This window comes from Neolamprologus multifasciatus, chromosome 20 (genome assembly GCF_963576455.1).
Source record: "Neolamprologus multifasciatus chromosome 20, fNeoMul1.2, whole genome shotgun sequence".
Classification (NCBI taxonomy): Eukaryota; Metazoa; Chordata; class Actinopteri; order Cichliformes; family Cichlidae; genus Neolamprologus; species Neolamprologus multifasciatus.
In genome coordinates, this window is record NC_140458.1 from 31,414,595 (window position 1) to 31,440,166 (window position 25,572).

Here is a 25,572-nt window from a genome sequence, read left to right on the forward strand (position 1 = left end):
TACTAGTTTTATTTTGTTGGATTTATCCGCGACACCTTAAAGGCCGGTCCATGAAAATATTGTCGGGCATAAACCGGTCCGTGGTGCAAAAAAGGTTGGAGACTGCTGCTTTAGACTACATACCTATATATAAACAGCTGCAAATAAATTGCCATCCTGTAGCACCTATGTCACTATTTGTGGAGGAATTTTTGTTTAATGTGAATTTCTGAGTATAGACCCTGTGATTTATCACAGTTAATTGCTATAAAATCACAAACAGACTGCAGGTAATTGTCAGCCTGCACCAATTCACTTGCAAACTGCGAGCAGGCTTGTTTCAGTCTCAATGACATTTTATGGCCAGTTGTTGGAGATCCCGTCCCCATCTTCAAAGGAACCATTTCGAATGCAGCAGATTGTGAGTTCATTGTACATGGATGCAATAATTATTGGTTGTGTTGTGGTCTCCAACCACTCTTGTCCCTAGTGTACCTGTAGCATAAACAAAGATAAAAATAAAACCTTGACACTTCAAAATTGTAGAGTACAAAACCAGTGGGAGATGTCACAGTAGATATGTCCATTGCTGCAGCTCAAGCTCACAAGCTAAAGCTCCCGCAGTTTTGAGATCAGTGTCTTAAAATTCAGATTTGATCAAATGTGGCCCCTTGGTTTGGTCTACAAACTACATTTTTCACTTATCAACAGGAACAAAAGGGGAATTCTCTTTCTAAGTCAGATAAGCTGAACACAAACAGCTGTGATTTTGCCCTTATTATGACTCCAGAAGGCTTTTGTTCCCTGGATCTGGCATCACCTGAAGACAAGTTTCTTTGAGTTTGATCGACTTTAACGGGAAAAAACGAGAGGAAGACGTTTTCACCGTTTAAAAGTTCTTTAATTGTTCAGTTGGTATAGGATTTGGAAGCATTGAGTCAAGACATGGTCAGCAGCCATACAAAACGAAACCAACTAATTAACATCGACTTGAGAGGGGGGAAAAAAACAAAACAAAGGCAACAGACATACATTAAAAAAGAAGACAATTTAGCCATCGTCAGGTCATCACAGTAAAAAGACGCACAGTCCTAGTCTTAACTCAACAGCATGCTGAAAGTTCAATGATTCGCACAAACTGACATTCACTCACAACTCGAATAAAAGGCTGCAGAACAACCCTGATAGGCAAAAAAAGTACAGTAAGACACCTCAGAGAGAACAAAACAAAGAAAACAAATCAATGCATAGACAACAAAAAAAAAAGAAGTTTCAAAATAAAAGTCAACCTAAAGACAAATTTCTTGTGTTGGCCTTTTACATTGCGATGATTGAGGACATTCAAATAGAAGTTATTGCCAACAGGATATAACACTTGGATAACACTTACCCATAAAAAAAGAGATCTTTTTAGTTGTTGTTGGTTTTTCTTTCTCCAGAAACATTTTTAAAAGAGCTAGTAGCTTCCACAAACATCAAGAATGTACAAACAATGGTCATTGTGGCAAGGCTTTGAAGATCCTCGGCTGAATGAACATTAAAAGCCACGAGGCAGACATGCTCGGCGTCGAAACATTACAGTTATTTTAAGTTATACAAGTTAACAAACTGTACTTAAACACATTTAATACTGAGCAGTTCACTAGAAAATAAAAGCATGTCCGGTGTTATCAGCTTAGCTATTCCAGTCGTGTCAATTAACAAGATTTATTTATTTTTTTTAAACACTGACAGGATAAAAATGTGTTTACAAAGTTTTTTTTGTTCTCAAATCCACTGAACCAAACAGACTCTCTGTGCTAAATATCAAAATGTATTTTTTTTGCAAATATCCCACTGATAATAGTGCAATAGATACAGTACAGTCAGAAACATACTCCCGAGGATTTAGAAATGCACCGCTTTGCGTTACCTTTCTGAAAGTCAGCTGAAGCAAAAGGAAGCGGAAAGGTTTTTAAATTCTCCGAGTATCGCACGCACTTCTCGTGTTTGGCGCCATGTCTTTAGTTACAGGTAGTTAAAAATTAGAGTTTGTGACTTTAGTGTGAGCAAAGAGCCACTGATGGTTGATGACGTTACAGAGCGACTCGTGGGTCTCCCACCTTTAATGGTGTGTTGGAAGAGCCGGTTGTCGACTCAGTAAGCAATAAATTACAACTACAGCCTGTTTCTTCCTAACTCTCAATTTCATCTTACAACTTAAAAAATAAAGAAATAAAAAAGTCAAACAATTGGCACACTTAATTCATGTTTCCTATTTCCCAACTATCTGTACAATTAAAAAAAAAAGTTTTACATGTCACGTCTGGGGTGAACGTGCACACTTGTGTTTCATGATTGATGTGATTACGTCTGGTAGTGTTTTTAACTCTTCCCTCTCTCTTTTACAGCCTGCGGGTCGAAAACTAAGCGGCAGAAAGAACAAGCGGGGCCTCATTTATAAACCGATCCATGGACTTCACAAAGAAATAAAAGAAAAAGAGAAACGTGTAGATTTTCATTTACATAGCCCCCGCTGGTCATGCCGTGAGCCTGCTAACCCATGTAGTCAAAGATGAATGATTAATGACGGGCCTGCTGAGAGTGTTACTACACACATCAATCAGCTGATCGTACTAGTATTCATGCAAGCCACACGGAAAATTCTGGAGATCTCAAGTCATACTTGTTTTTGAAAACATTCTGGGTTAATCTGATGAAGGAGAGCAGGTGTGGCTTACTTCTTTTAGCTGATGACATTTCCGTGTGCGGTATTAAGGGGCGAATTTAAAAATCCGCACCTCCAAATCTGGCGTGGTTGTCTGGCAGAAAAGGATGGGGTGCTAACTCTGGGATGGAAATGAGTTGATGCGTCTAGTGGAAGCGTTTCCAAAGGAAGGGAAGAAGGTAGCGGTGGGCTGGCGTGGTCTACACCGAATCTATGTTCCCAACTTCATGCAGTTTTGGGTCATGAATGAGCCCACAGATACAAGCGGCTAAAACGAGCTTCCTGAGAAAGACAAGCAGAGTAACAGATAGTCTGAGGAGCTCAATCACCCGGGAGGAGTTCACAGTAACCCTGCTATCACCTCCATCTAAAACTAGCTAGCTGAGGTGGTCCAGAGCACTTGGTTTCCTATAGGTGAGATGTTACGGGCATGTCCAGCTAGGAGAGATAACATCTTCTCCGCTGGCTCGGCAAAGCCTCAGTGTCCCTGTAGGAGAGTTGGAGGCAGCTGCTATGGGGGAGGGAGGTCTGAGCATCTAAGCACAGAGTGCCTTCCCTTTGAGCTGGACGTGGATAAGTGGCAGAAAAATTCAAGGATGGATGGATGTTTACCAAATTACACGGAAACTCTACTAATGGGAATGTTTACGTCTCCGCAGAACTACAAAATAATATATGTCTTTTTTTTGTCCTGTTGATGGGGTTCAACGTATTTTACTGTATTTCCAGAATGCAGCGTCGAGTTAACATCTGTATCTGTAGAGCATTTTGCATTTTTCATGTTTATAAATGAGGCCCCTGGTGGAAAGCAAACAAAAGCCTTTATAACACAACAGCTAAACCAAAAACAACTTCAAGCAGAAATAATCGAAATCTCTCGTCTAACACTCATCAATCATCGCTCTCGCTGCTTGACCAAAACTATAATTCTCTTTGCTTCGGTCAGCCCGCTGGTCAATTCTACCAGCGACAGCAGATACAACATGTAACACTGCTAAAAAAAAAAAGAAGAAGTCTCAATACAAACAGAACGATACACATCCAAACCCTCCTAAAAAAACAAAAAAGCCAATGATAATCATCCACACGATCTGAGTGTTTTCACTGACTGCCTTGGTGCCAAAGCTTCAGCCCGCAGTGACCCACACTTGAGTGCATCTCAGGTAATGGTGCGCCGACTTGTACGAGGAGGAGTCGAGGGGTGGAAAAGGCCGGGTGGAGGGTGAGGCAGCCCCCGCCCCGTCTCTTCCCGTCCTCTTCTGTCCCTCTCAGGCGTCCTCCCTTCACCACCTCTCCTGAGCTCAGCAGGGGTCGTGTTTGTGGAGATTAAAGGTGGTGTGGATCACGTGCAGGGAGGGATTGGGGGTGAGGTGGGTGGGGCGAGGGGCGCGGGAGCCAGGGTCACTGTCGTCGATCCTCCGTCTCTGACCGTGAGAACGCCATCACCACATCCTCTGCACCTGAGAATCAACGTGAGACACAAATACAGACTTTTAATGTGACATGCTTTTTATCTAACACCAGCGTCGATCGATAAAGTACGATAGAAAGGACAAAAAAGAAATAAAAAACACTACTCGGGCTACTTGTGCGCTTACATTTGACTTATGCCGTGTCTCTACTGTTTCACTGTAACGCTGCTGCTGCTGCTGCTGCTGGGCCCTTGTGGCAATGGATACACACTTTGAATGAGGTAGTATGTCACCAGTGACAATAGCACATTGGAAAAGGATGGAAAATGCCCTTCGTTTTGTTCGCACTAATAAATGCTGCCGCCTGCACAAGCTGCAAGCATCGATAAAAAGCTATTTAGTTTTTCTTTTTCAGATTGTCAGAAATATCATTATCGTAAATTTCCTTTATTCCGGGATATCGTTTTGAGGCTATATTTCCCACCTCTACTAGCCACCTGGACAGGACATAATAGAAAACCAAAAAATGTAAGGATTTTATTATCAACTGGGAAGGAAACTTTACTTCCAGCTTCAGAAGATAAGCTGTTAAAAGAAACCATTTACTTTTCTGACTAACAGGAAACGTGTTGTTGCCTTTTCTAGAGTCGGTCTAAATATTGGACTTGGCACAGAAGCAGTAAGTGCAAACACAACCATACAGAAATACTAAGGAACTTTTGCGCCAGTCATGAAAGTTTTGAGAGGCCTTGGGCAGAGACTTATGAAAGTTACCTGATGCATTTACAAAAAAGTCAAGTCTGCGAAACATTTGTTGGGCTGCATGCACAAAAAACAAGGCCGCTCTCTGCTGTGAGGGATCAATTTGCATTCTTCTAGCTGCATGCATCTATCCCGGTCAGTCTTCCACATGTTTTGAGCTATCGGAAAACCCAAAACAAGTTTGAGTTCAAAGTGTGAAGCCACACAAGTTTTCCACAGGTCCTAGGATCCCGTCGGTATCCTGTAAATCCTGTCGGCTGTGACTATAAAGCCGAAGGGGAATACCCTGCCGTGAAAATCCTTTTGGTGCATGCAGGTAATTTCGTGTATCGCCATATATGTATCACCTACTGTGGGAACCCACCCTCCTCAATCTGAAACCACTGCACTCTGACTGGAGATGCTGCAACACCCGAGTGGCTCACTGACCTCCTGCATCCTGCTCTGCAACGATAACACTTAACTCTGAGGCTTCAGCACCAGTCAGTGTCCTCTGCTGTAGTACAAGTGTGTCTGCCAGTAAACTGTGTGAGAATCCAGCAGATTTCCAATTCGTGGAAAAACTATCAGTGTTTACCACTTCCTTTATTCTTTCTGTGCTCGTTTCATTTTGCCACCTTAATGAGGACCAACCGATAATTACAGCCTCATTTGTGTCGAGTCAACTAATGAATCCAGCTACACAAAAAGGACTTTCTCAGCTGGCTGCTGCTTAACAAGAAATCTTTCATTAGCCTGCTGCCAACTGCGATTTGTCAAGTGATTTGGACACACACCCACTGAGAGTGTTTTTTTTTACTCTCATAAGTGGATATACATTTTCCACTTCTGTTTACATAACATTAAATAAAATATACAAAGGTAATTCAGTGCCTCATATATTCAGCTCTCCCTCTGTTAATTTTAAGGTTTTACATACAGGACAACACAACTTCTTCACATCATTGCTTCAGTTCATTGATGTGTGTTTGCATTCATTCATGCACAGCTCTCTTAAGGTCCCCCCCCCCCCCCCCACAGCATTTCAATCAGGCTGAGGTCAGGACTTTGACTGGACCGCTGCAAGATGTTAATTCTTTTCTTTTTCAGTTATTCTTACAGATGCTTTGCTTTGCTCGATTCATTGTCCTGCTGCATGAGGCAGTGTGGGCTTCAGCTGTCAGACAGCCTCTCATTTGACTGTAAATACTTATACAGGCTGCAAAACAAGCGCAAATCATCGTCCCCACCACTGCGGTGACAGTTGGTTAGACTTGTTTGTGCTGAAATGATGCGGGCAAATGGTGTTCTGCAAATGTGTTACTGTGTGTTATAACCAAACATCTCCACTTTGGTCTTGCATCTCTGAAGGTTATTGTTCTCAATGTGCAACTTTGCAAACCCAAGAGAGGCGGTTTTCTCCTGACAAAGCTTCCAGACAAGCTATATTTACATTTAACATGCGAACTCAGGCCTGCAGAAGCTGAGATGAAACTCTTGGGTTTATTTTGTTGTTTTGTTTTTCTGACCTTGAGGTGAATTTGCTGGGATGCACACTGGCAATGATTGTTTGGCAATGGCCTCATAACCCTCCCCAGATTGTTGGACCAGCAACTATTGCTTCTCTAAGATCACGACTGCTGGCTTTCCTCCTCCATCATGCTAACACACACCTGAATGCTGCAGAAACAGCAAACTTCCAAACCCCCTGCTACTTCTCGAGGTGCAGATACCTGTTTATTATTATTAGATTTTGTGTTTTTTAAGACGCTGTCTTTTCTTTGTCACATGACTATCAAGTACTTTTGCACCACTGCATAGCTGTTGCTGGATAGGATGTCAATGGCCATTTCCTCCGCCAGCTCTTCAAGTCAGAGTAATGCCGGAGAGGCTGATTTGCACCCATGTGATAATACAGTGGCTTAGCTAAATCACAACGAGTGACTGGGGGTCATATGTCCTCCCTTATGCAAGCTCTAAGCAGGCAGCACCCTCATCTAAGCTAAATAGAGTATTTCTAGCCTACTGTTGCGTGTTACATGTGAAAAAGCTTAGCGGAAGATAATGTTCCAACCTGATTCATTTGAGAACGACGTGGGAGACCTCATTAATGTCTCCCAAAACCTTAAATTAAAAAAACTACCTTAACGATGAGAGGAGAAAAACGATAGCAAGGTGCAAGAGTCTACATCTACAGTACGCATGAGCATGTGATGACATAAAAACCATCTAATAAGCAACATCTAAGAAATCTCATTAACACCGAGCTCCACACCTTTTCAAATGGTTAAGAAGAATCTATCAGCACCTCGCGTGTGCCTGCTATAAAAAGCCTTTCTTCTCTTCAGCCCTGAAGTGCGTGTTAGATTTAATTATTATGGAGATATGAAAGTAGGCCAGGGACTGTGAGCCTTCACATGTATTTGGCACAAAGGGCGGACCCTCCTCATCAGACGGCACAGACCCTCCAAAAAAAACAGAATTTTGTTTTTAATTTGCTATCGCTCTGGGAAAAGAATTTGCATCTTTCTATAGCGCATTCAGGTCATCCTGGAGCTTGATGAGATCAAGACTTTTTTGAGGGGGGGGCGGCGGGTTAATATGATCTTTCAAGCTCCCCCTCCCACGGGAGCTCCCCGGCTTACCCAAAAGAGACTACAAGAAAGAAAAAACAGTATCAGAAACATGCTGCTTGACTTCAGCTCATAACACAAACCTCGTCTGCTCTGAGACACCACGTGGGGATAAATGGTGCTTGAAAAAGAGACAATTATGTAATACCACACAATAGGAGAGTCGACCTGAATTACACCTCTGCTGAATAGCACGGATCATGTTTTGGTGCAGCAGCGTGTAATAACAGCCATTCATCAGAATAAACGCCTGCCTGAATTATTTTGTGTGATGGGAGTTCGTTATTGTGTAGCGGGCGGTTCACGCTCTGAGCAACTCGGGCAGAATAAAGCAGCCGATAGTTTCTCCAAATACTTCCACAGATGGATGGAAGGGCTTTATCTGAGCACTTTGCCCTGCCACACACACACACACACACACACACACACACACACACATATACTCTAGCCAACAAAATGGAAACGTCAGGTCCCTCAACACTGTTGCCTAGCGACAGATAAAAATCAAGACTGCATCACTGCCGTTGCGGCCTATGAGCAAAAAGCTTTTGGTCTGTTTCGTTGCAGCTCTGCGTCCAGCCCCCTTTCTCCCTCCTGCTCCCCCACCCACCTCACACTGGCTCCTTCCTCGCCACACGAGAGCGGCACAACACCGGATGGTGGATTATATGAATACAGCGACAGTAAATGTGCTCAGCCCACCAAAAGAAACAAAAATAAGAACATTAATGCGTTCACATGAACATATTCATAAGCAAGCAGCCTTTCTTCGCTTCTCTGAGACTACAAATCAAAATGTGGTTGCCTGGGGTTAACTGCAAAACACACAGGCCTGCAGAAAAACCTCAGAGGACGAGAAAACTGTGAATTAACCCAAAAAGAAGTTTGTTTGATGTCAAAGGCGCCAAGCTGCACTCCCGAGAGTGTCTCCAGCCTCTACACGATGACTCTAGTGTAGCAGCGAGGAAGCACCAGCAACACTTCAGGTCACAATCTGTGCGGGGTCAGGCCAGGGGATAAAGGCGTGGGACACCCATCATCCCCCCAAACTCAACAACAGCAGGGGCGAGTTAAGGAGCGTGACACACAGCGGGGAAGTGTGTGTGGTCCAGCTCAAAATATTTACCAAACACAGTGGGTCTGTCAGCTCAGAGCCCTGCACTTCTTACTGCTTAGTAATTATTACAACAACATAATTTTAAACTGTCATTTTAAACAAGATAATAAAGCTCAACAACTTTGTGGTTTAAAAATAAATTTTTTTAATGCTATCCTTTATAAACAAGGCTGTACAGATCGATTTAATCTGTTTGTAACAACATTTGTTTTTAGAGAAAAGAACTAAAAATCAGTTTTGGTTAAGGAGATCATAAAGCAGTTCTTTCATACTCTAACACACCTACTGGTAGATTTGGAATAGAGATATAAGGAGAAACTGAGGCAGACGTGGTACTTAATAAATCTGAGTGCTGGGCAGCAGACTCATGCTGCAGTGAGGAATCGGATAAAGCCAGGATCAATACGGCTATGGCCAAGCCAAGAAGCCAAACAAAGCGGGGGGAGGGGGTCTGCTCAGTGCTCTGACCTGGTCTGAATATATTGATCAAACATGGCTGCGGTGAATGAATGGATGAGACAGACAGAAAGAGACCCGAATATCACAGCCAGGCTGTGTAATTAGCACCCCAGCCTGGCCCTTTCATGACACCTGCTCCACTCCTACCAGTATAGCACGTCACAACACCGCCGAGGCCCAGAAGGGAAGGTCAGCTTTCCTGGGACATCTGAGGTTGCCATGGCAACCCCACTCCTCCTCCACCTCTATTGTTCAGGCCATGCAGCATCCTTCTGGGAGGAATAAACTTCCCTCGTCAAATCAGAAAGGATAACAAGCCCCGAGACTGCTGCCTTTATGAGCCGTTTTGACAAACCGTATTGTTTAAAGTGACATGACGCCAATTACAGAAAGCTGTGGATAAAAGAGCTAAAGAGGAGGAATAAAAAGCCCTATTACAAAACACCACTGTATGTCCCGTACTGTGCGTCAACTAGTGTGTCAACGAGGTCTCTGCATCATAACGTGTTAATTCGCTTTAAATAGACACAGTTATTGTTCAGTATTAGTCAAAAAGTGGCAATTAACACTCAAAGGGAGCGCCAAAAAACACAACTTCAGGATTTCTCACTTCAATGCCAAACATGGTAACAGCATTTAAGCACAGCTTATTATCCTTCTATGCAGATTAAAAAAAAACAACTTCATTAAGGCGTCACAGAAAAAAAGCTGTGTGGAAAAAGACGCCGTCTCAGCTACGGAGCCTTCGGCAGAGAATTCCTCTTTGGCCTGATTAAAATCGCAAAACAAAATTCTGTATTTGCATGTATGGTAATCAGCCAATTAAAACGATCTGAAATGCAAATCCAGTGACCCATACTCTTACAAGAAATATGAGTGGCAGAAAGCTGATTTTCTATTGTTTTTTGTTTGGTTGTTTTTCCCCACAAGGAAGAACCAGTAAAAAAAACCTGCTAGTTGAGCACAGTCTGAGAAAATGAGTCCCGTGTGAGCTACATTCCCACTCAGTCCACTCGACACGAGGAAGCCTGAACACTTCTCTGCTGCACATCATTTTTGCACCAGAACGTGCTAAGCAGACAGCAACCCTAATGTTATCCATCAATCACATCAGTAGAGCTACACCTTAGAAGATGTCTTGCAGACAACCAAACCTTGATTTCGGATAACATCAGAGGACATTTTCACTACTACACACTACGCTGTGCACGCAGCGCCCTCTAAGCACCCCACCACCTGATCAATGACGCCATGTGTGACACTATTGCTCCATGCTGACACCCCTTGAGGGTGCTGGTATCAGAGCATCCTGCGTCAGCATGGTCAAACTACGCTGCGTTTCACAGACTCTCAAACCAGTCCCAGTTTAGAAAGTGTACCAGTATTGATGACCGTGTCACCCGTTCGCGACGCTGAGAACATGGGCAGACCAATTTTTCCCCAGACAGAAAAACTCAATAAGGAGATATAATTCAGGCCTATAATTCAACATGATCATGATGCTGGTATTAATAAAATGTTATCAATATCAACCCCTGAAGTAGTACGAAGTGAATAATAATTAAAACTGTAGTTTCAGCATCTGCTGCAGAGATTAACCAGAAGTTTATGGAGATGCAACTGCCAGCTTGACCCACCCTCACTTATGGCAACATTTTAGTAACAGTGTTGACATCTCAATCTCATTTAGCAACCAAAGAAAACCCCAAACAACTGAAGATAACTTTATCTTATTGGATAAAAAGATATTCATAAGTTTAACTTGAAATAATAAAGGCAACAAATTGCAAAGCTAAGCATATCACAAAATGTGAAAAACAACAATATCATATTGTAAGTATTGAGATAATATCGATAACTGATAATTGTGTGGTGTCTGTATTCCGATAATGCAGTATGAGAAAGACAAACACCAGTTGCCTTGAGGTGTGTGTCTGGCTGCTGCACCGTGTGATTGCTCGCTGGTACAGACAGTTCTGCTGGTTCATCCGGCAGGATGAGGGAAAAGGTCTCCTGTCGTTATAATGAAGTGTGAGCAGTGCAAACTAGATAGAGTACAGCATGAGTCAAACCTCTCGGTACAGGTGTTGAGAATTTGTCTAGCAGCAGAAATACACATTCAAATACATTCTAGTGCAAACGGCCTTTCCTCAAAGTGTATGAATAAAATTAGCATAATTACCTATGTTTATCAGCTTGCTGTGTGACTCACTACCAGGCAACAAATATACTTCCTTTCATCTTTTTTTACTCCCCAATTACCAAGTGTAATTGAGATCAAATACTGGACTTTCTCTTCACACCAACTGAAAAGATCCCATGTGTGCTGATCCCTACAAACCGCTGTTCTTCAGCACAGCGCTCAATATTTAAAACAGATTAACTCTCAGCAATCTGCACGATGCTTAATCACAATACCTCAGACATCGTGCAGACCACAAATTATCCACTGGCACACCGAGGAAGTGGCACGCCGCCAAATGACACTAAATGTGTCCGTTTCTGTGATGTATAATGCAGACTTGGAGCGCCATATTCCTCCATAATTGATGAGACTCTTCCTAGCTTTATTGACAAAGCAAAGACTTTGCATGGAGTGAGAGGCGGCCAGCACAGCGGCATAAACTGACAGCTAGTCTGCAGTTAAAAAAAGAAAAATGTACATCATAAATTAATGACTTCAAACCAGTACTGATCTCCCATTCGGGTGCTGTAGTTTGAAATATATGACACGATCATACGTCCTGTCTGCTGCAGTTCTTTATATTCTGCTGCCTGATGAAGGAACGCAGTCTAATAATGAAATACACATCATCAGTGATGCAATGACCCGTATTAAAAATTCAATGTCGCGTCCCACACTGCACAGTGAGGGCGCGATTAACAAAATATCAGTGTACTTCGGCGGCGCGGCACGGCACAGCATGTCGTACCTTTTACCCGCACCTTACTCAACACCTTATATAATCACAGCCTAATCCCTTCGACGCAGAAAATGTGATGTTTCTAAATTCAAACATGATTGTTTCCCCACAGAGCAAGGACGCAGACAAGGACACCTAACACTTCCCTCTGGGTGAAGCATCAACGCCAATTTTCCAAGCTGGAAGCTCCCCTGGGGAACCCAATATCATAAAGGGTAAAGCAAGACCGGAGCCCCAGCAGGTTCACCACAGGAGGACAGCGGGACTCCGAGGTCACAGATGTGTTTTTGGACTGAGCTAAAGTCTACTCACAAATAATTAAATAAAATAACAATGCTGCTGCTTTTTTAACTGCAGTGCCTTTTCACATATACCATTTTGTTAAATATGGCGCCCTCAGGTGGATTAAGCTCAGGAGCACCACAGACAGGTTTAGAAAGCTCAACAGCATCCTCTGCTGTCTTGACAAGGCATGACCAGCATTTGTAAGGTTACATCTGTAATGAAGAGTGATTTACAGAGCAAACATCAAAATATTATCCATGAAGTAAAGCAGAGGAGCAACTAGTGATGTGCTTGAGCTGAGGATGAGTCACTTGTTTCCAGACAGTCATGCTGTTTGCGGCGTGAGTAATCTCGCAGCGCTGGTGGGCTGCTGAGTCGGCCTCCTGTGCACAGTCAGCGAACCCATTCGGCCTGCTGGGGTGCAGACTGTAAAGGATGATGTGTGTGGAGGGATTTTCCCCTCGTTTTTGGTCGGGCATTTTTTCCTCTAAGGGTGGTGTCTGTGGGCTAATGTTTTATACACGTTTAGCAATAGCACGCTGCCATAAACACCTTTGATTTGTACACATTCACAAAAAACTATGAAAATTAGAACTATACTGATATGCAAAATAGGAGTACAACAGGGTTTTTGAGCCTTTGGTGGTTGAATATGAGCCTGGTACCTCATCTCTATGAATTTCGCTGACATTTGATAAACAAAGATAGTTAAAAATGTGTCTTTTTACAATAACAGTGATTTTCTTTTCACCCTGGATAAAACTTACTGGGGCGTGCCAAAACCATTTTTCTGCAGTCCTATGAAAAACTAAAGCACACCACATGGTTCAGTAGCTTGTAGAACCACCTTCAGCATCATTAACTTAAGTCATTGTTTTCTGTATGACTTCATCAGTCTCTCACATCATTGTGGAGGGATTTTGGCCCACTCTTCTTTACACAGTTCCTTCAGTTCATTGAAGTTTCCCAGAGTTCATTCATGTACAGCTCTCCTAAGGCCCTGGCACTACTTTTCAATGTGGGTGAAGTCTGGACTTCGTCTGGGTCATTGCAACACATTGTCCCGTTGAATGACCCGGTGGGGGCCAAGCTTCAGCTGTCAGGGATATGGCCTCGCATTTGACTCTAGAGTACCAACATCTGCATTTTGGTCTCATCTGTCCAAAGGACATTGTTCCTGAAGTCCTGTGGTTTCTTCAGATGCAGTGTTGCAAGCCTACACCATGCTGCCCAGCTCTTTTTAGAGAGAAGAGGCCTTCTGCTGGCAACCCTTCTAGCCATAATTGTTTAGTGTTATTCTAATTGTAATGCCATGAACATCAACATTTAGCATGCTAACCGAGGCCTGCAGAGTCTGATGTGTAGCTCTTGGATATTTTGCAATTTCTCTCTATTGCACAGTCTGACCTTGGGGTGAATTTAGTGAGACATTCTTCCAGGGAAGAGTGCGGCAGTGTGTTAAACACCTAATGCTCCAGACCAAAATGAATGCAAACTGACAAACAGATCTGATTTTATAATCAATTAATAAAGTGCTTTTGTTTATCAGCACCTAGCGGCTACTTGCCCTCTTAATTTCTACTTAATTTCTATGGAAGCAGTAAGGGCGTAGTTCGTTTTTCACAGAACAGCATGAAGTGCTGAGAAAACTTGTATTTCGCAACTACATAAACAAGTATTAAACTGTTAAACTGTGTGTGTGTGTGTGTGTGTCACAGCCTTACCCTGGTCTATGTTGTGCTGCGGTAGCTGGCTCATCTGACTGTGGACCACACCTGCGTAATTTCGGAGAAAAGCCTCTTCACTCGGCGTGAGCTGAAGAGGAGTGAACAAAGTGACTTTAAAAATCACAAAAAAGTAAAAACAAATTGAAATACTGACCTCAAAGACTAAGTCAAATACTTCTGTTCAACATGCTGATTAATGAAACATAGCAATTCTCCCAGAAACAGCTATGAGGCAATTTAGATCCAAAATATTTTGATTTTTAACATTAATTATTTCAAAGAAATTGCTTTGTTTTTCTTCTCTCTGCTCCTTTAGCACATGTTGCTTGAACAAACAAAATGTGTGCCAAATAAACTGAGTCACTGAGGACTATCTTCTGTTGTTGCTTCAATCTAACAACATCATTATTAGGTGATGACCTGTGCAAACTGCACAGATCAGTTGAAGGTTTGGCTAGGGAATGGATTTCAGGTTATTATAATGTGTGTCTTTGCCAACTAAAGCAATAACCACAGTGTGCATGAGCTGTGCGTGCCTAAATCTGAAACTTCAAATGGCAAAGTTTTGTGGTAATCAGTGTGTCTCCTTACATTTGATCCCATTTTCTTGAGCATGAGCAGGACCCGCACTTTCTGTTGGATGTACATGTCTTCAGGAGACTTTCCCGGGGCCTCCTCGCGGTTCATCCCCCCTGCTCCTGTGGCTCTGGACACACAAACACATCAGCATTACACAAGATCTGTGAAAATCAGTTACACAAGTATTGATATGAGACAATTGGGTTGTTTCAGTGACACAGTGTGAGCCAAGCTCAAAGAGTGATAAGGCAATAAAGATTAGACCATTTCAACAAGTATCTTCAGCAGTTGTGTTATTCTGCATGACAGTGGATATTACCAAGACGTCACAATTACAGAGAAATTCAACGTGACCAAACTAAAGACACAAATTGACTGATCTACTGGAATTTCCCCACTTGATCCTCTCTCGAGTTTACAGAAAACGATCAGTAAAAGAGAAAATATCCAGTTAGTGGCAGTTCTCTGGGCCGTTTTGATATCAGGGTTTTGATGAGAATGGCCAGACTGCTTCAAACTAACAGGAAGACAACAGTAACTCAAACAACCACTTTTCAAAAGCTAAGGTCAAGGTATGTCGAAGGGCATCTTTGTTAGTGTAACACCTCCAATCTTGAAGCAGGTGAGAATAAACAGCAGCAGAAGACCACACCTGGTGCCACTCCTGTGAGCTAAAACAAGAAACTGAAGCTTCATTTCACCAAAATTGGACAACAGAAGATTGGAAAAATGCTGCCTGATCTGATGAACCTCAATTTCTTCTGCAACATCTGGAAGGTAGAGTCATAAACTGTCACAAACAACACAAAAGCATGGATCCATCCTGCTTTCCAGGCGGGTGGTTCTGTAACGGTGCGGAGAATATTTTTGTGCCACACCTTGGCCTTCATTGTACTTATTGCATTGGTCAGTCTGGTTGGGTACGATTTATGTAAATTTCATCAGCATTGTCCATCAGGATCTTTCTACTGAGCATTTAGATTAAAATTTAGATAAAAATGTACCAAATATATATCCACAACAGGCCGCAGATTTTAAAGTATAACAGGAATGACTACTGGGCAAACATATGTTCAGATGTCCGTGTCGAAACAGAATATAATCAAGGATCTTAGGCTCAACAGCCTACCTGAAATCTTTGAGGAAACTTTCCAGCACCTTGTTTGCTTTGCCACAAAAAAATAAAGCAGTTCTGATATATATATATATATATATATATATATATAAAATCGGACAGCCACACCCACAGTCTTCCAGTACTTCCAGACTACTTCATATAGTTAAAGTGCAGGTTTGGCTCTTTGCAGCATCATTAATATTGCACGGCAGTTTTTACACAGAGCTCGCCCCTGCCTGTTTCCATCTCTTATTCTCCATCTAACTAATGACCTATTTTCACTGTCAGTCTGCAGAGATGCGAAAAACAGGCAAAGGGAGGAAAAAAACCGGGAGCAAAAAGAAGGTGATAAAAGGAGCTGCCAAATCCAATGTGTGTGACAGGAAAAGGTTCTGCTGTGATATGAGACACACACACACACGCCAAGGTCGGCTGCTGTCACATTAGATCTCTTTTATGCCGCACCAACCAGACAAGCATACAGCACGTCTTCATATCAACCCTGAATTTAACCGCAAAGGCTAAACACACAAGAGAAACAATTCACACAAAAGAGCAAAATAAATCATTAAAAAGGATAAATTATGTGAGGAAAAAAAAGATTTAATAGAGAGAAAATATCAGCATGCATGGCAGGATTTGTTCTTCTGAGAATATTTCATAAGAGCCACAGTGACTATGATAGCACTTGCTATTTATTTTGGCCTCTTATCTATACAAAGGACCACTAATGCATGTTGACAAGCCGTTTGATGTAGGGTTATATTTAATTGAGGAGCTGGCTTGCTGTTCCCCCTTTCCAGAGCCCTGGGGAAAGAGGATGAATGGGGTACCGTAGGCCACTGGCTAGCGTTTGCCACTGTGAGCATGTGGATTCATCCAGATCAGAGCAGCTGGAGACCATGCTTCTGGCACTTTGTAATTATAGCAATCTTTGGTGACTGTTTACTGCAAGTAGCTAGTACTTGATGTCTCCTTGTCAGCTAAAGGAAGTAGCAGGATGCTGAACGAGGAGCAGATAAATACATTAGTTATTCCCTTCAACCTGAGCATCAGCTGTAGCTTAATTGGAGAGCTGCTCCAGAAGACTCAAAGCAAGAAAGACATGAAAAGACTGAGACGAGCTTGCCAGCATCAGTTCAGTTGCTCAGTAAACCTTCAGGGGATTGGCGGTGATCTTGTGTGAATTTATTCGGATGGGGGTAGTGATGGAGGGAGGATGTTGGTAGAGGGTGCCGGGGAGGTGGCAGTGTCTTTAGATCAGCAGCAGTGACACGTTTGATCACTTCTCCGAGCACCTAACCTCAGACAAACGCAAGAGCTAAGACTCCCGGAAAGAGACCTACCAGCACGTAGACGAGCAGCATGAAGAATGAATGAAACCCAGGAGCTCCGATCTGCCTGCACACTGGGAATATGACAGTCATTGAATACGACTAGATAAAGAGTAGAGGATGAGGAGAGTGTCTGAAGTGAAACATTAGACTAATTGCCAAAAAGTGTTGTCTTGAGATCTATGAAGGCTGAAATGATGATGGAACAAAGACGCATCAGTTGTCTGTCATATTTTGAGATGTGACAATGTAACCATTTTCCCCCCTCCTGCTGCTGGACCGACATATTCAAAATTCACCATCTGTATAAATAGGCCTACTGCTTTCATGACTGAGGCATTTCAGATCCTCTGATGTTTCCTTTTGAAGTTTAAAAACTGTCCATATTTAGCACCATGTCTACCCGGCCTCACTACTGTTTAGAGAGTTACAATTTGTATTTTTATCAGCCTGAAATGATTTTATTTTATCTCACATTCACAGCAATATCTGCTGTAAGAAGAACAAACATGCCGCATAGTCCCATAAGGACAATTTCGACAGAAATTAGAAACAATGTGGAAAATGTAAATCAGGACGATCAGAGATATTTTTTACATTATCATAATGTGTTTGAGAGTCACTTAAAAAGAATCTTCTGTGGATTTCATCCTTGCTTCTCCTGGCTGGTAGAGAGCAGAAGGATTAATTCACAGATGACTATTTTGGGCAGCAGAGCAGCTACAGAGATAAAATAAAATAATTACAGCTCTGGTACAAACTGAACCGGAACAAAATGTACAACGCTGTAATTAACGCTGTGAAGATGCTTATGGATCAAGTAGTTTCACACATGCAATCCTACTAAACAAACTGATTTTCCAGCCACGTTGATAATTACCCAACAATAATTCACATGTACTCTGTAGATCATGGGTGTCAAACTTTGGCCCGCAGCCTAATTACATTTGGCCCGCGAAGCCATACCAAATTACTATTACAGCTGGCCTACTGGTATTATACAGCTAATATATATATTGTTTAGTATTAAACTTTGCTTGTTCCATATTCAGTTTTTCAGCAAAACTTGTTTGAGTCCATAAGAAAAGATTCATTCTTATATCTGGAGGAAGATTTTTTTTTTTCTTCAATAAATATTAATGTTAGCCGCGACTTTGTTCCAGTTTTGAATTTTGGCCCACTGTGTATTTGAGTTTGACACCCCTGCTGTAGATGCTCTCAGTAAAGGCTAAACTAAGCTTAAATAACAGGTAACAATTTGTGACAGTGGGAGAGCAGAAAACAGAATATGTAGTTCTATATGTATATTGTCTAATTTTAAATTGATAAACACTAAGATATCAATGCCAAATTAATGTTTTTTCCCTTTTAATTTTACTGTGTACAATGTATTTTATTTTATTTACATGTTCAAAATAAAACAGACAACCAACCAGCGTAGGGTAAAGTCCAGTTTGAGATGATTTTCAAAGCATATAACAATACGTGTCCAAACAATCATGTTTATTTCATGCAGGGTTTACTTTTACATATCTGACAAATAAAAAAGCCACATCAAACTTCAATCAGTGACTTCATGCACAGTGCAAAACTTACATTATTGCTAAGTGAGATGTGACCACCTTATGCCTCTAACAGCATCAATCTTTGAAAGGTCCTTCGCACGAAGGTCATTACGTGTTTCCTAGAGTGCCTGCTGCAGCTTTTCTGTGGATTTAGTCTGTCTTGCCTCTTTATGTTATCTCAGAATGACTCCTTGATGCTGGGGGCTCCATAGGGGCCATGCCATCTGTTGTCGGCTCTTCTCGTTGCCAAATCTTCATGAATCTGACTACATGCTCAGGATTGCTATCACACTGCACAAATTAATTTGGAGGTCAATAAAACCTATCAATCGTGATAGATAAAAACCTGCAGGTTGTTCTACTCTGGTTTTTCAGAACATGCTCAGAAAACCACTAACAATATCATCCAGGAGGCATCTGGATCAGACTTATGAACAGTAGGTCTACTCTGAGCTCACTCTGGATGCCTGAGTACTTCACATGCTCTGTAACACTTATGCCAGCCAACGTTACAGCAAAAACTCAATGCTTGCACTTACATTCTTTCTTTCTTTCTGTCACTATCCCAAGCTCATGTTCAAAGCAGAGGAGCTTAGGACTGGCAAATTGAACTTTTGGGTTCTTGACTGATTTCCTCCTTACCGGTCTCTTCATAGTCCAGCATTTGCCACTATCTGATCAATTCTTTGCTAAAAAAAACCCAGACCCAAACCTTCAAGAACCTATATTCTTCAGCGCTGCCTGTTGTAGTGCTCTTAGCTCTTCTTCTACCATAAATTTAGAACCAAATATTTTAAACTTCTGACTCATCTGTCCAGAGTGTCTATCATTATTTTTCCACATCCTGGTTTTTCTTGCATAGGCTTTGTTTCCAAGTTTCAGCAACGCCTCTTTGACCAGATTTTTCTACACTGTAAATAGGTGCACCGGAGTCCGACCATCGCTAGCTGCTAGCTCACCTAAATCTTCTTATTTTGAAGACACATCTGGTGTCTACCACTAAATAACATGCCTTCAAAAGTTGATAGTTTTAATCAGCACAATAAGGCGATTTAAAACAAAAAATTTCATAATGATTGTATATGTATGTAAAAGATTCAGACATTAAAGATGTAATATTAGGAGTAAAACTGTCTCCTGCTCTGCTGAAATGCTCTGAATATAAACATAGTTAGGCATAGTGATATTTGCTGCCTACTAGGATCATGCTAGCAATATTCTGGTGTGCTCTGCTGTGTAACATCTCAAATCCTTTCAAGGATCACAATAAGGATCCTGTCAGACTCCTTTGTATGTTCCCGAGGTTAGGTTCTAGAGGTGGGCTGGCTCAAAGCTAATCCCTCGAGGGATACTCAGCCAGCCCCAGACACATACGGCTAATATTCCAGACATAATCAAAGGGTTTCTTTTGTGCTGATCTAGCTATAATCTCCCCCCTCTCTGCCTGTGTTGTGCTTTTGTCAGTGTTGTCTTGTTGGGCTGAGCTGAGACATCAGGCTCTCTGAGCCCCTCTAGGCAGTGGAGCTAAACTAAATCATCACCGAAACTAAACTAAAGAGTCTAAAAATGAGAATGCCTGGAATTTTATTGTGTTTTTGTCTCTATTTTATGGATTTTTAAGAGTTTTTTTTGTCCATGACTGACCTATAAATGGACTAAAATTTCCAGTTGTACTGAGTGTGTATCTTTACAGTGCTCATTTTAACAATTTCAGTTCAACCCTCTATAATTCATGACTTTTAAACCTTCAAATAACAAGGGCAGTTATGCAGCATGGCATGGGCATACACAACAGTTAGTCGCAGTCTAAGTTCTTTGATGTCTTTGATTAATGTGGCATTGCATCTGAAATCCCAAGCTATGTGCCATTGTTCAGCCTGTCCTGTGAATTACTATTAGCATACATTTCTATGGATGTACTACTTAGTACATTCACACTACTACTTGAGAACTGGCTGGAGATATGTTACCATGGTAACCCAACCTCGTTTAAGATTAACCAAGTAAAGATTAGGAACATTTTTAAAAATATATTATGCCTAGCAAAGTGAAACCATATATTTAAACACTTCAAAGGAAGAGCTACTGACTTAGATCTCAGTTGCCTTAATCTCTGTCTAGCAATTTCTTTCATGTACTACTGCATTGCATTGTGGGATATTTATGCTGGTGTAATGATTGGCATACATCTGGCCCATTTATATGATGTACCTAAATTGTCATTAACAATTAAAGTGCATTGTCCCTTTTCAATAAAATAAACATATTTAATGGGTACTCCCCATTTACAGGTATCAGGGTGTAACATAGATGAGGTTTAGCTTAAACTGAAGATCGGCCTATACATGAACAAAAGTACTGAGATGGCATCTGATGCCCTGCCCTGATTGCACGTGGTAAGAGACTAAGTATCTCTGACTTCTGCAGTAAGTCATACTAGGGCTGTGCCACAACATACCATCCATGACAGTACAGGCAGAAAACTGACAAAACAGTGTCATATTACATCAATCAAAAATATATTAAACATGTTAAGTGTTTATGTTATCTAGTGCACACAACAATCAGACAAGGCCAGATTCTGTTTTTGACAGCAGGAGCTGCACGCCAGCCTCCGGTGACTATTTAGTACCCACAAAACTATTCGCGCTAAACGTGAAAACAACAAATTTGTTTCACCACTCAAAGCAAAAGAAAAACACAGTCGTGTAAAACTAGGCTACGAAGGTGTGTGAAGAGATGCTAGCAGCTGCTGATGTGCAACCCAAAAGTAAACAAATGACTCAACCGAGCATCCCCGGAGTGCCGGCTAAGTGCAGTCCATACAACAGGAAGAGCAAACATTGGAGGGAAATTACTGATGGGGTTGCATTGCGGAAAAGGAGGGCTTTAAGCAGCTGGTCAAACAGAGAAAAATATCAGGTAGGAAATATTTTTAATTTCAGCTTTAATATGTGACTATATTGTCCTTGCTGCCCTACTGGTGCACCATAATGCTAATGCTATTGTTTCAGCAGATTCACACTTTGAATTACGTAGTCTGTCTCATTTCAAAAGAACGACTTTGTTTGCACTAATAAATGTTGTTGCCTGCAAGCTGTAAACATCAATAAAATCAGAAATACCATTATTGCAAATTTCCTTGAAAAATTATGATATAACTGTTGGGCTTTATCGCCCACCTCTGAGCTCATATTTGGTTGGATTAGTAAAAGGTCTCTATGAATACTTTTTCAGATTAAAATTTCAATCAAGTTATGATAAACGTGCAGGAAAATAAATCTCACGTTCGACTGTGTAGTTCAACGTGTTATGAAATATGTACTCAAATCATGCATTCCTTCAGTATTTTACACATTTTAAGCTTTTTATCTACCTCGCATCAACATTCAGCTCAGGATCACCAATTAACCTAATAGACACGTCTTTGGATTGTGGGAGGAAAACCTAACAGGCACAGAGTGAACATGCAAACGTGATTCGAGAACCAGAAACCTTCTTGCAGTGAGGCTGCAGTGCGCCACTAACATTATATATACACTTTTTAAAACATGGAGGCAATTATTGTTTCCACTAGTGTCTGCACATAAAAAAAACAGAATGACAGATCACATTGTACTGCTATTTTCATCAGTGCGTTTTCTCCTGTTATCAGGGTGAAACATGGGACACTAGTCTCATGCTTGCCAAGATGGAAATAACAAGCAAAGGCCTTACTTTAAAATGACTACTGTCACCAATGTTTGCTAAAAGTGCACAGTTAAAGATTGCTACCACTCCAGCAAATGGGATTATGCTTGATTCAAATGTCATTGCAGTGCCACATCTCTTAAAATGCCACTTTAAAAATAGAGACAGGCCTATTGCTCGTATGCTGAATATTTTGTGTTGAATTGTGATTATGTGTGTGTTGGTGCCCATTAGTGTCTCTGAGAAACATAAACTTCTCAAGACCATTTCAGGACTCTGGCCTGGCCTAACAGTGCAATGAGGGTCTGCTGCCAGGGATTACAGGATGCAATGTGATAGGTCTTCACATTTGCTGAGGGTCAAGCAGGGCGGAGGCTGCCACTGTTACTGGCTCTGCAATCAGCTGCTCACATGATGCATGACATCTGATTTACAAATCAAATTCCTCTGGCCAGCAGAACTCAACTGCACAGGGCTCTTGAGAGGTCAACAGCTTAAACTGGGGGAGGAAAAGCCGAGACGGTAAAATAACTTGAATGGAGTCACGGGCTGCTGCAACATCCCGAGCAAATGTGTGAGAAACCTAAGTAAGCTTGGTGTGGCTGCCAGCTGAGCTGCCAACAACCTGGCCTGGTTCTGCACAGCAGCTGTGCTGCTGCAGGTACACACATTTACGAACACATGCTCTTTTCTACCAATGGGTCATTGCGTGTATTAAAACTAGCCGACTGGAATTAGGACAGCACAATGTTGCCATTCAACACTGTAGTTTGGCAAATTTAGCCCAATCTTATCAGTTTTGTGAATTCTATACTAACACAACAGGGATGCAGCGTGCACTGAGATGATTAAATATTAAATATCAACATAGTGTAATTTTCATTTTGTGGTTTATTGAGAGTTTTTGGGCCTTGTTATGTGAAAATTTGAAATTGTCATAGCCAAACATCCCACATAAGGAAGTCTACTTGACACCCAGAGAATTGAATCCCTATTGAACGGGCAGATCGAGGTCCCGACACAACAAGCTGAAAGGCTCCGACTTGAACTTTGTGTCTGTCTGCATGCTGTCACCTCTTCATATGTACAATGTTCCCAACAATGGTGACAGTAAATGGGGGACAATGGCCGTGAACTAGTTTGTGGAAACATGATTGATAAGTAGGTCATGTCTTGTTGTCACCATGTGAGGCATGAACTCAACCCTGCCCAAGTGTTCAAGCTTTAGCAGGGCTTCTCCGTGTATTCAACTATTCTTCAGCTAATTCTTTACGTCTATCCCGACTTCACTTTTTCCCTCCTAGATGGTTCAGAATTTAATTGCAAATTTACATCTGTAATGTCACGGCTTTCCTTTGAATTTTTTTTTTTAAAAAAAAAATTTTTTTGCAGAAACATTTTACATTAAAATTCACATGACTTGATTCTGTGGTTTTGTCTTCTTACGTCTAATTCGATAAAGCCACTTTTGTACCACACACCACACTGTACCATATTACAAAATAAATAATTTTATTTATTTTTTTACGATCACAGAACTTGTCAAGCTTGTCATGTTGAAACGGAAGCTGCTGCCTTAAGCTGGTCCCTCGAGGGCACTGGCTGCAAGATTTTCAAAAGAACCAACGTTAAAGGCAGGGCACTAAATTCTGATTTATGAGATCTATGTGCTTGGAACAATAGAACAGACAGACATGAGCATATCTCTTAACTTCCATAAAACAGTGTTTTTAAGTCCAATTCTTTAAAAAAATCAAATCTGGTGTTGACTGGGAATGAGACTGGGCGTGTAAGCCACGAGTAGACGCAGGCAGTTCTAGTGTTGCGGTGTCAATCCACAGAAGTCTACTACGTGGCCTGGTTAATGCTGACAGGATGACAAGTGCTGTGCCAAACACAGAGCAAGCAGTCATGAGATAAAACAGCATTGCCTCCCAAACTCTGCTGGCAGGCAGCTGATGAAGTCCCCTGAGGGCTCGAGGAGGCTGAAGAGCAGCGAGCACGAGGAGGCCAGTGGTCCTAATCTCTCTGAGAAATCCAGACAGCTAGGAGAATGTGCAAACTAAGGCAGGCTTTACATTACTGCGGTCCGTGACTGGTATTCGTCAGGAGATTTCAAGTGTGCTTGCCAATGTGGCAGAGCCCCAACACCCACACTCATCAATGCCCTGCTCCCAATAGGGTGCCAGCTTTGCCACTCTAGGAATTGTCAGCTTTCTGACATGTAGGAGGAGGAGGTGGTGGTGTAAGCAGACATGGGTAACTGACGGTGTGGCACAATGCATCCATGGGTGAGACCATCCAAAAATAGAAAAGCAGCCTTGTGGGTTATGTGAAAAGCAAACTTGAACACAAGAAAGTGGCCAAAAAAGCTTTGGTGGAGCTTCATGTTTAAATTTTAAACTCCAAGCCCAAGCATTGCCTTTGGGTGGGTGTTTGGGGACTGGGACAAATGTACTGTGTACCGCATGGAATTTCCAGCAGGAAACAGAAGGAGTCGTTATCCGAGACACGTTATGAACAATATTGTGAACATCATGAGCGTGAGCGCAAGTGATTCAAACAGCTACGATATCGCAGGGTCATTTACAAGTCTTCTTAAATCTTCCCCAAATGTGAATAAAGCAACAGAAATGACCGGAAGCCCAGAGTGAAATAAAAACAGCTGTTTCTCTAAGAGGTGGGCACGCATGACCGTGGACTGGTTCCGTTGTCATGCTGCGGGACGCAGACTGTTCAAACTGTAGCAGCGCTCTCGCTAGCAAGCGGCGAGCCTCAGTCCGTTTTCGATGCGGGTCTTAAGCTATATCCTTCCCGGGAAGGAAAAACGTACGGACCACACTCGTTGCTTTAACTTCCGAGTGGCTTTTGTTTTAACGTAAACCCCCGCTTCATTTAGTCTCCACCAAAAAGGAAAACAACAACCAGGCGCTACACACTGGCAAAGCGGGCGATGCTAACCAACCAAGCTAGCTCGCTAGCATGCCCCAGACAAAAGCCTGAATGAAGTTCCTATGGGTGCAAACACCATCCAGGTATCGCTGCTCCGCCAGAGGTGCAAACGCTGGGATTCGAGCACACGCATCGTTCCTAAACCCCCTGACAACGTTTCCCTCGTAAGAAAACTGGAGATTTGTGCTTACCCCTCCTGGTCCAGGTTTACTTTCTTCTGTGCTCTGTTTGAATGGTGTGTTGTTGTAGGAGGGCGTCCTGTTCCGGGGTCACATCCCTCCAGTCGGCAGAGCTACGGCGAACTGACTGAACGCAGCGACTCTCCTGCTGGCTCCCCGGTACCCCTACCGG

The 25,572-nt window shown here is 42.1% G+C and overlaps 1 protein-coding gene across 1 annotated transcript; it reads right to left on the bottom strand.

Moving 5' to 3' along the window:
* Positions 1 to 858: 858 nt before the first annotated feature.
* On the bottom strand, positions 859 to 25,572 carry ctnnbip1 (catenin, beta interacting protein 1). The gene is made up of 4 exons (XM_085145759.1): positions 25,413 to 25,572; positions 14,576 to 14,690; positions 13,982 to 14,072; positions 859 to 4,146 (listed from the first exon to the last, which is right to left on the bottom strand). Exons 2-4 carry the CDS (start codon positions 14,669 to 14,671, stop codon positions 4,088 to 4,090), a joined length of 246 nt encoding a protein of 81 aa, XP_085001885.1. The 5' UTR covers positions 14,672 to 14,690; positions 25,413 to 25,572; the 3' UTR covers positions 859 to 4,087.

What these genes read in the sequence shown, in the direction of transcription:
- ctnnbip1 (XM_085145759.1), bottom strand. Translation starts at nt 14,671, where the DNA reads ATGAACCGCGAGGAGGCCCCGGGAAAGTCTCCTGAAGACATGTACATC. An exon ending in TCAAGAAAATGGGATCAAAT is followed by an intron (nt 14,073 to 14,575) that starts GTAAGGAGACAC and finishes ACTCCTCTTCAG; the next exon opens with CTCACGCCGAGTGAAGAGGC. An exon ending in GCAGCACAACATAGACCAGG is followed by an intron (nt 4,147 to 13,981) that starts GTAAGGCTGTGA and finishes GTTGATTCTCAG; the next exon opens with GTGCAGAGGATGTGGTGATG.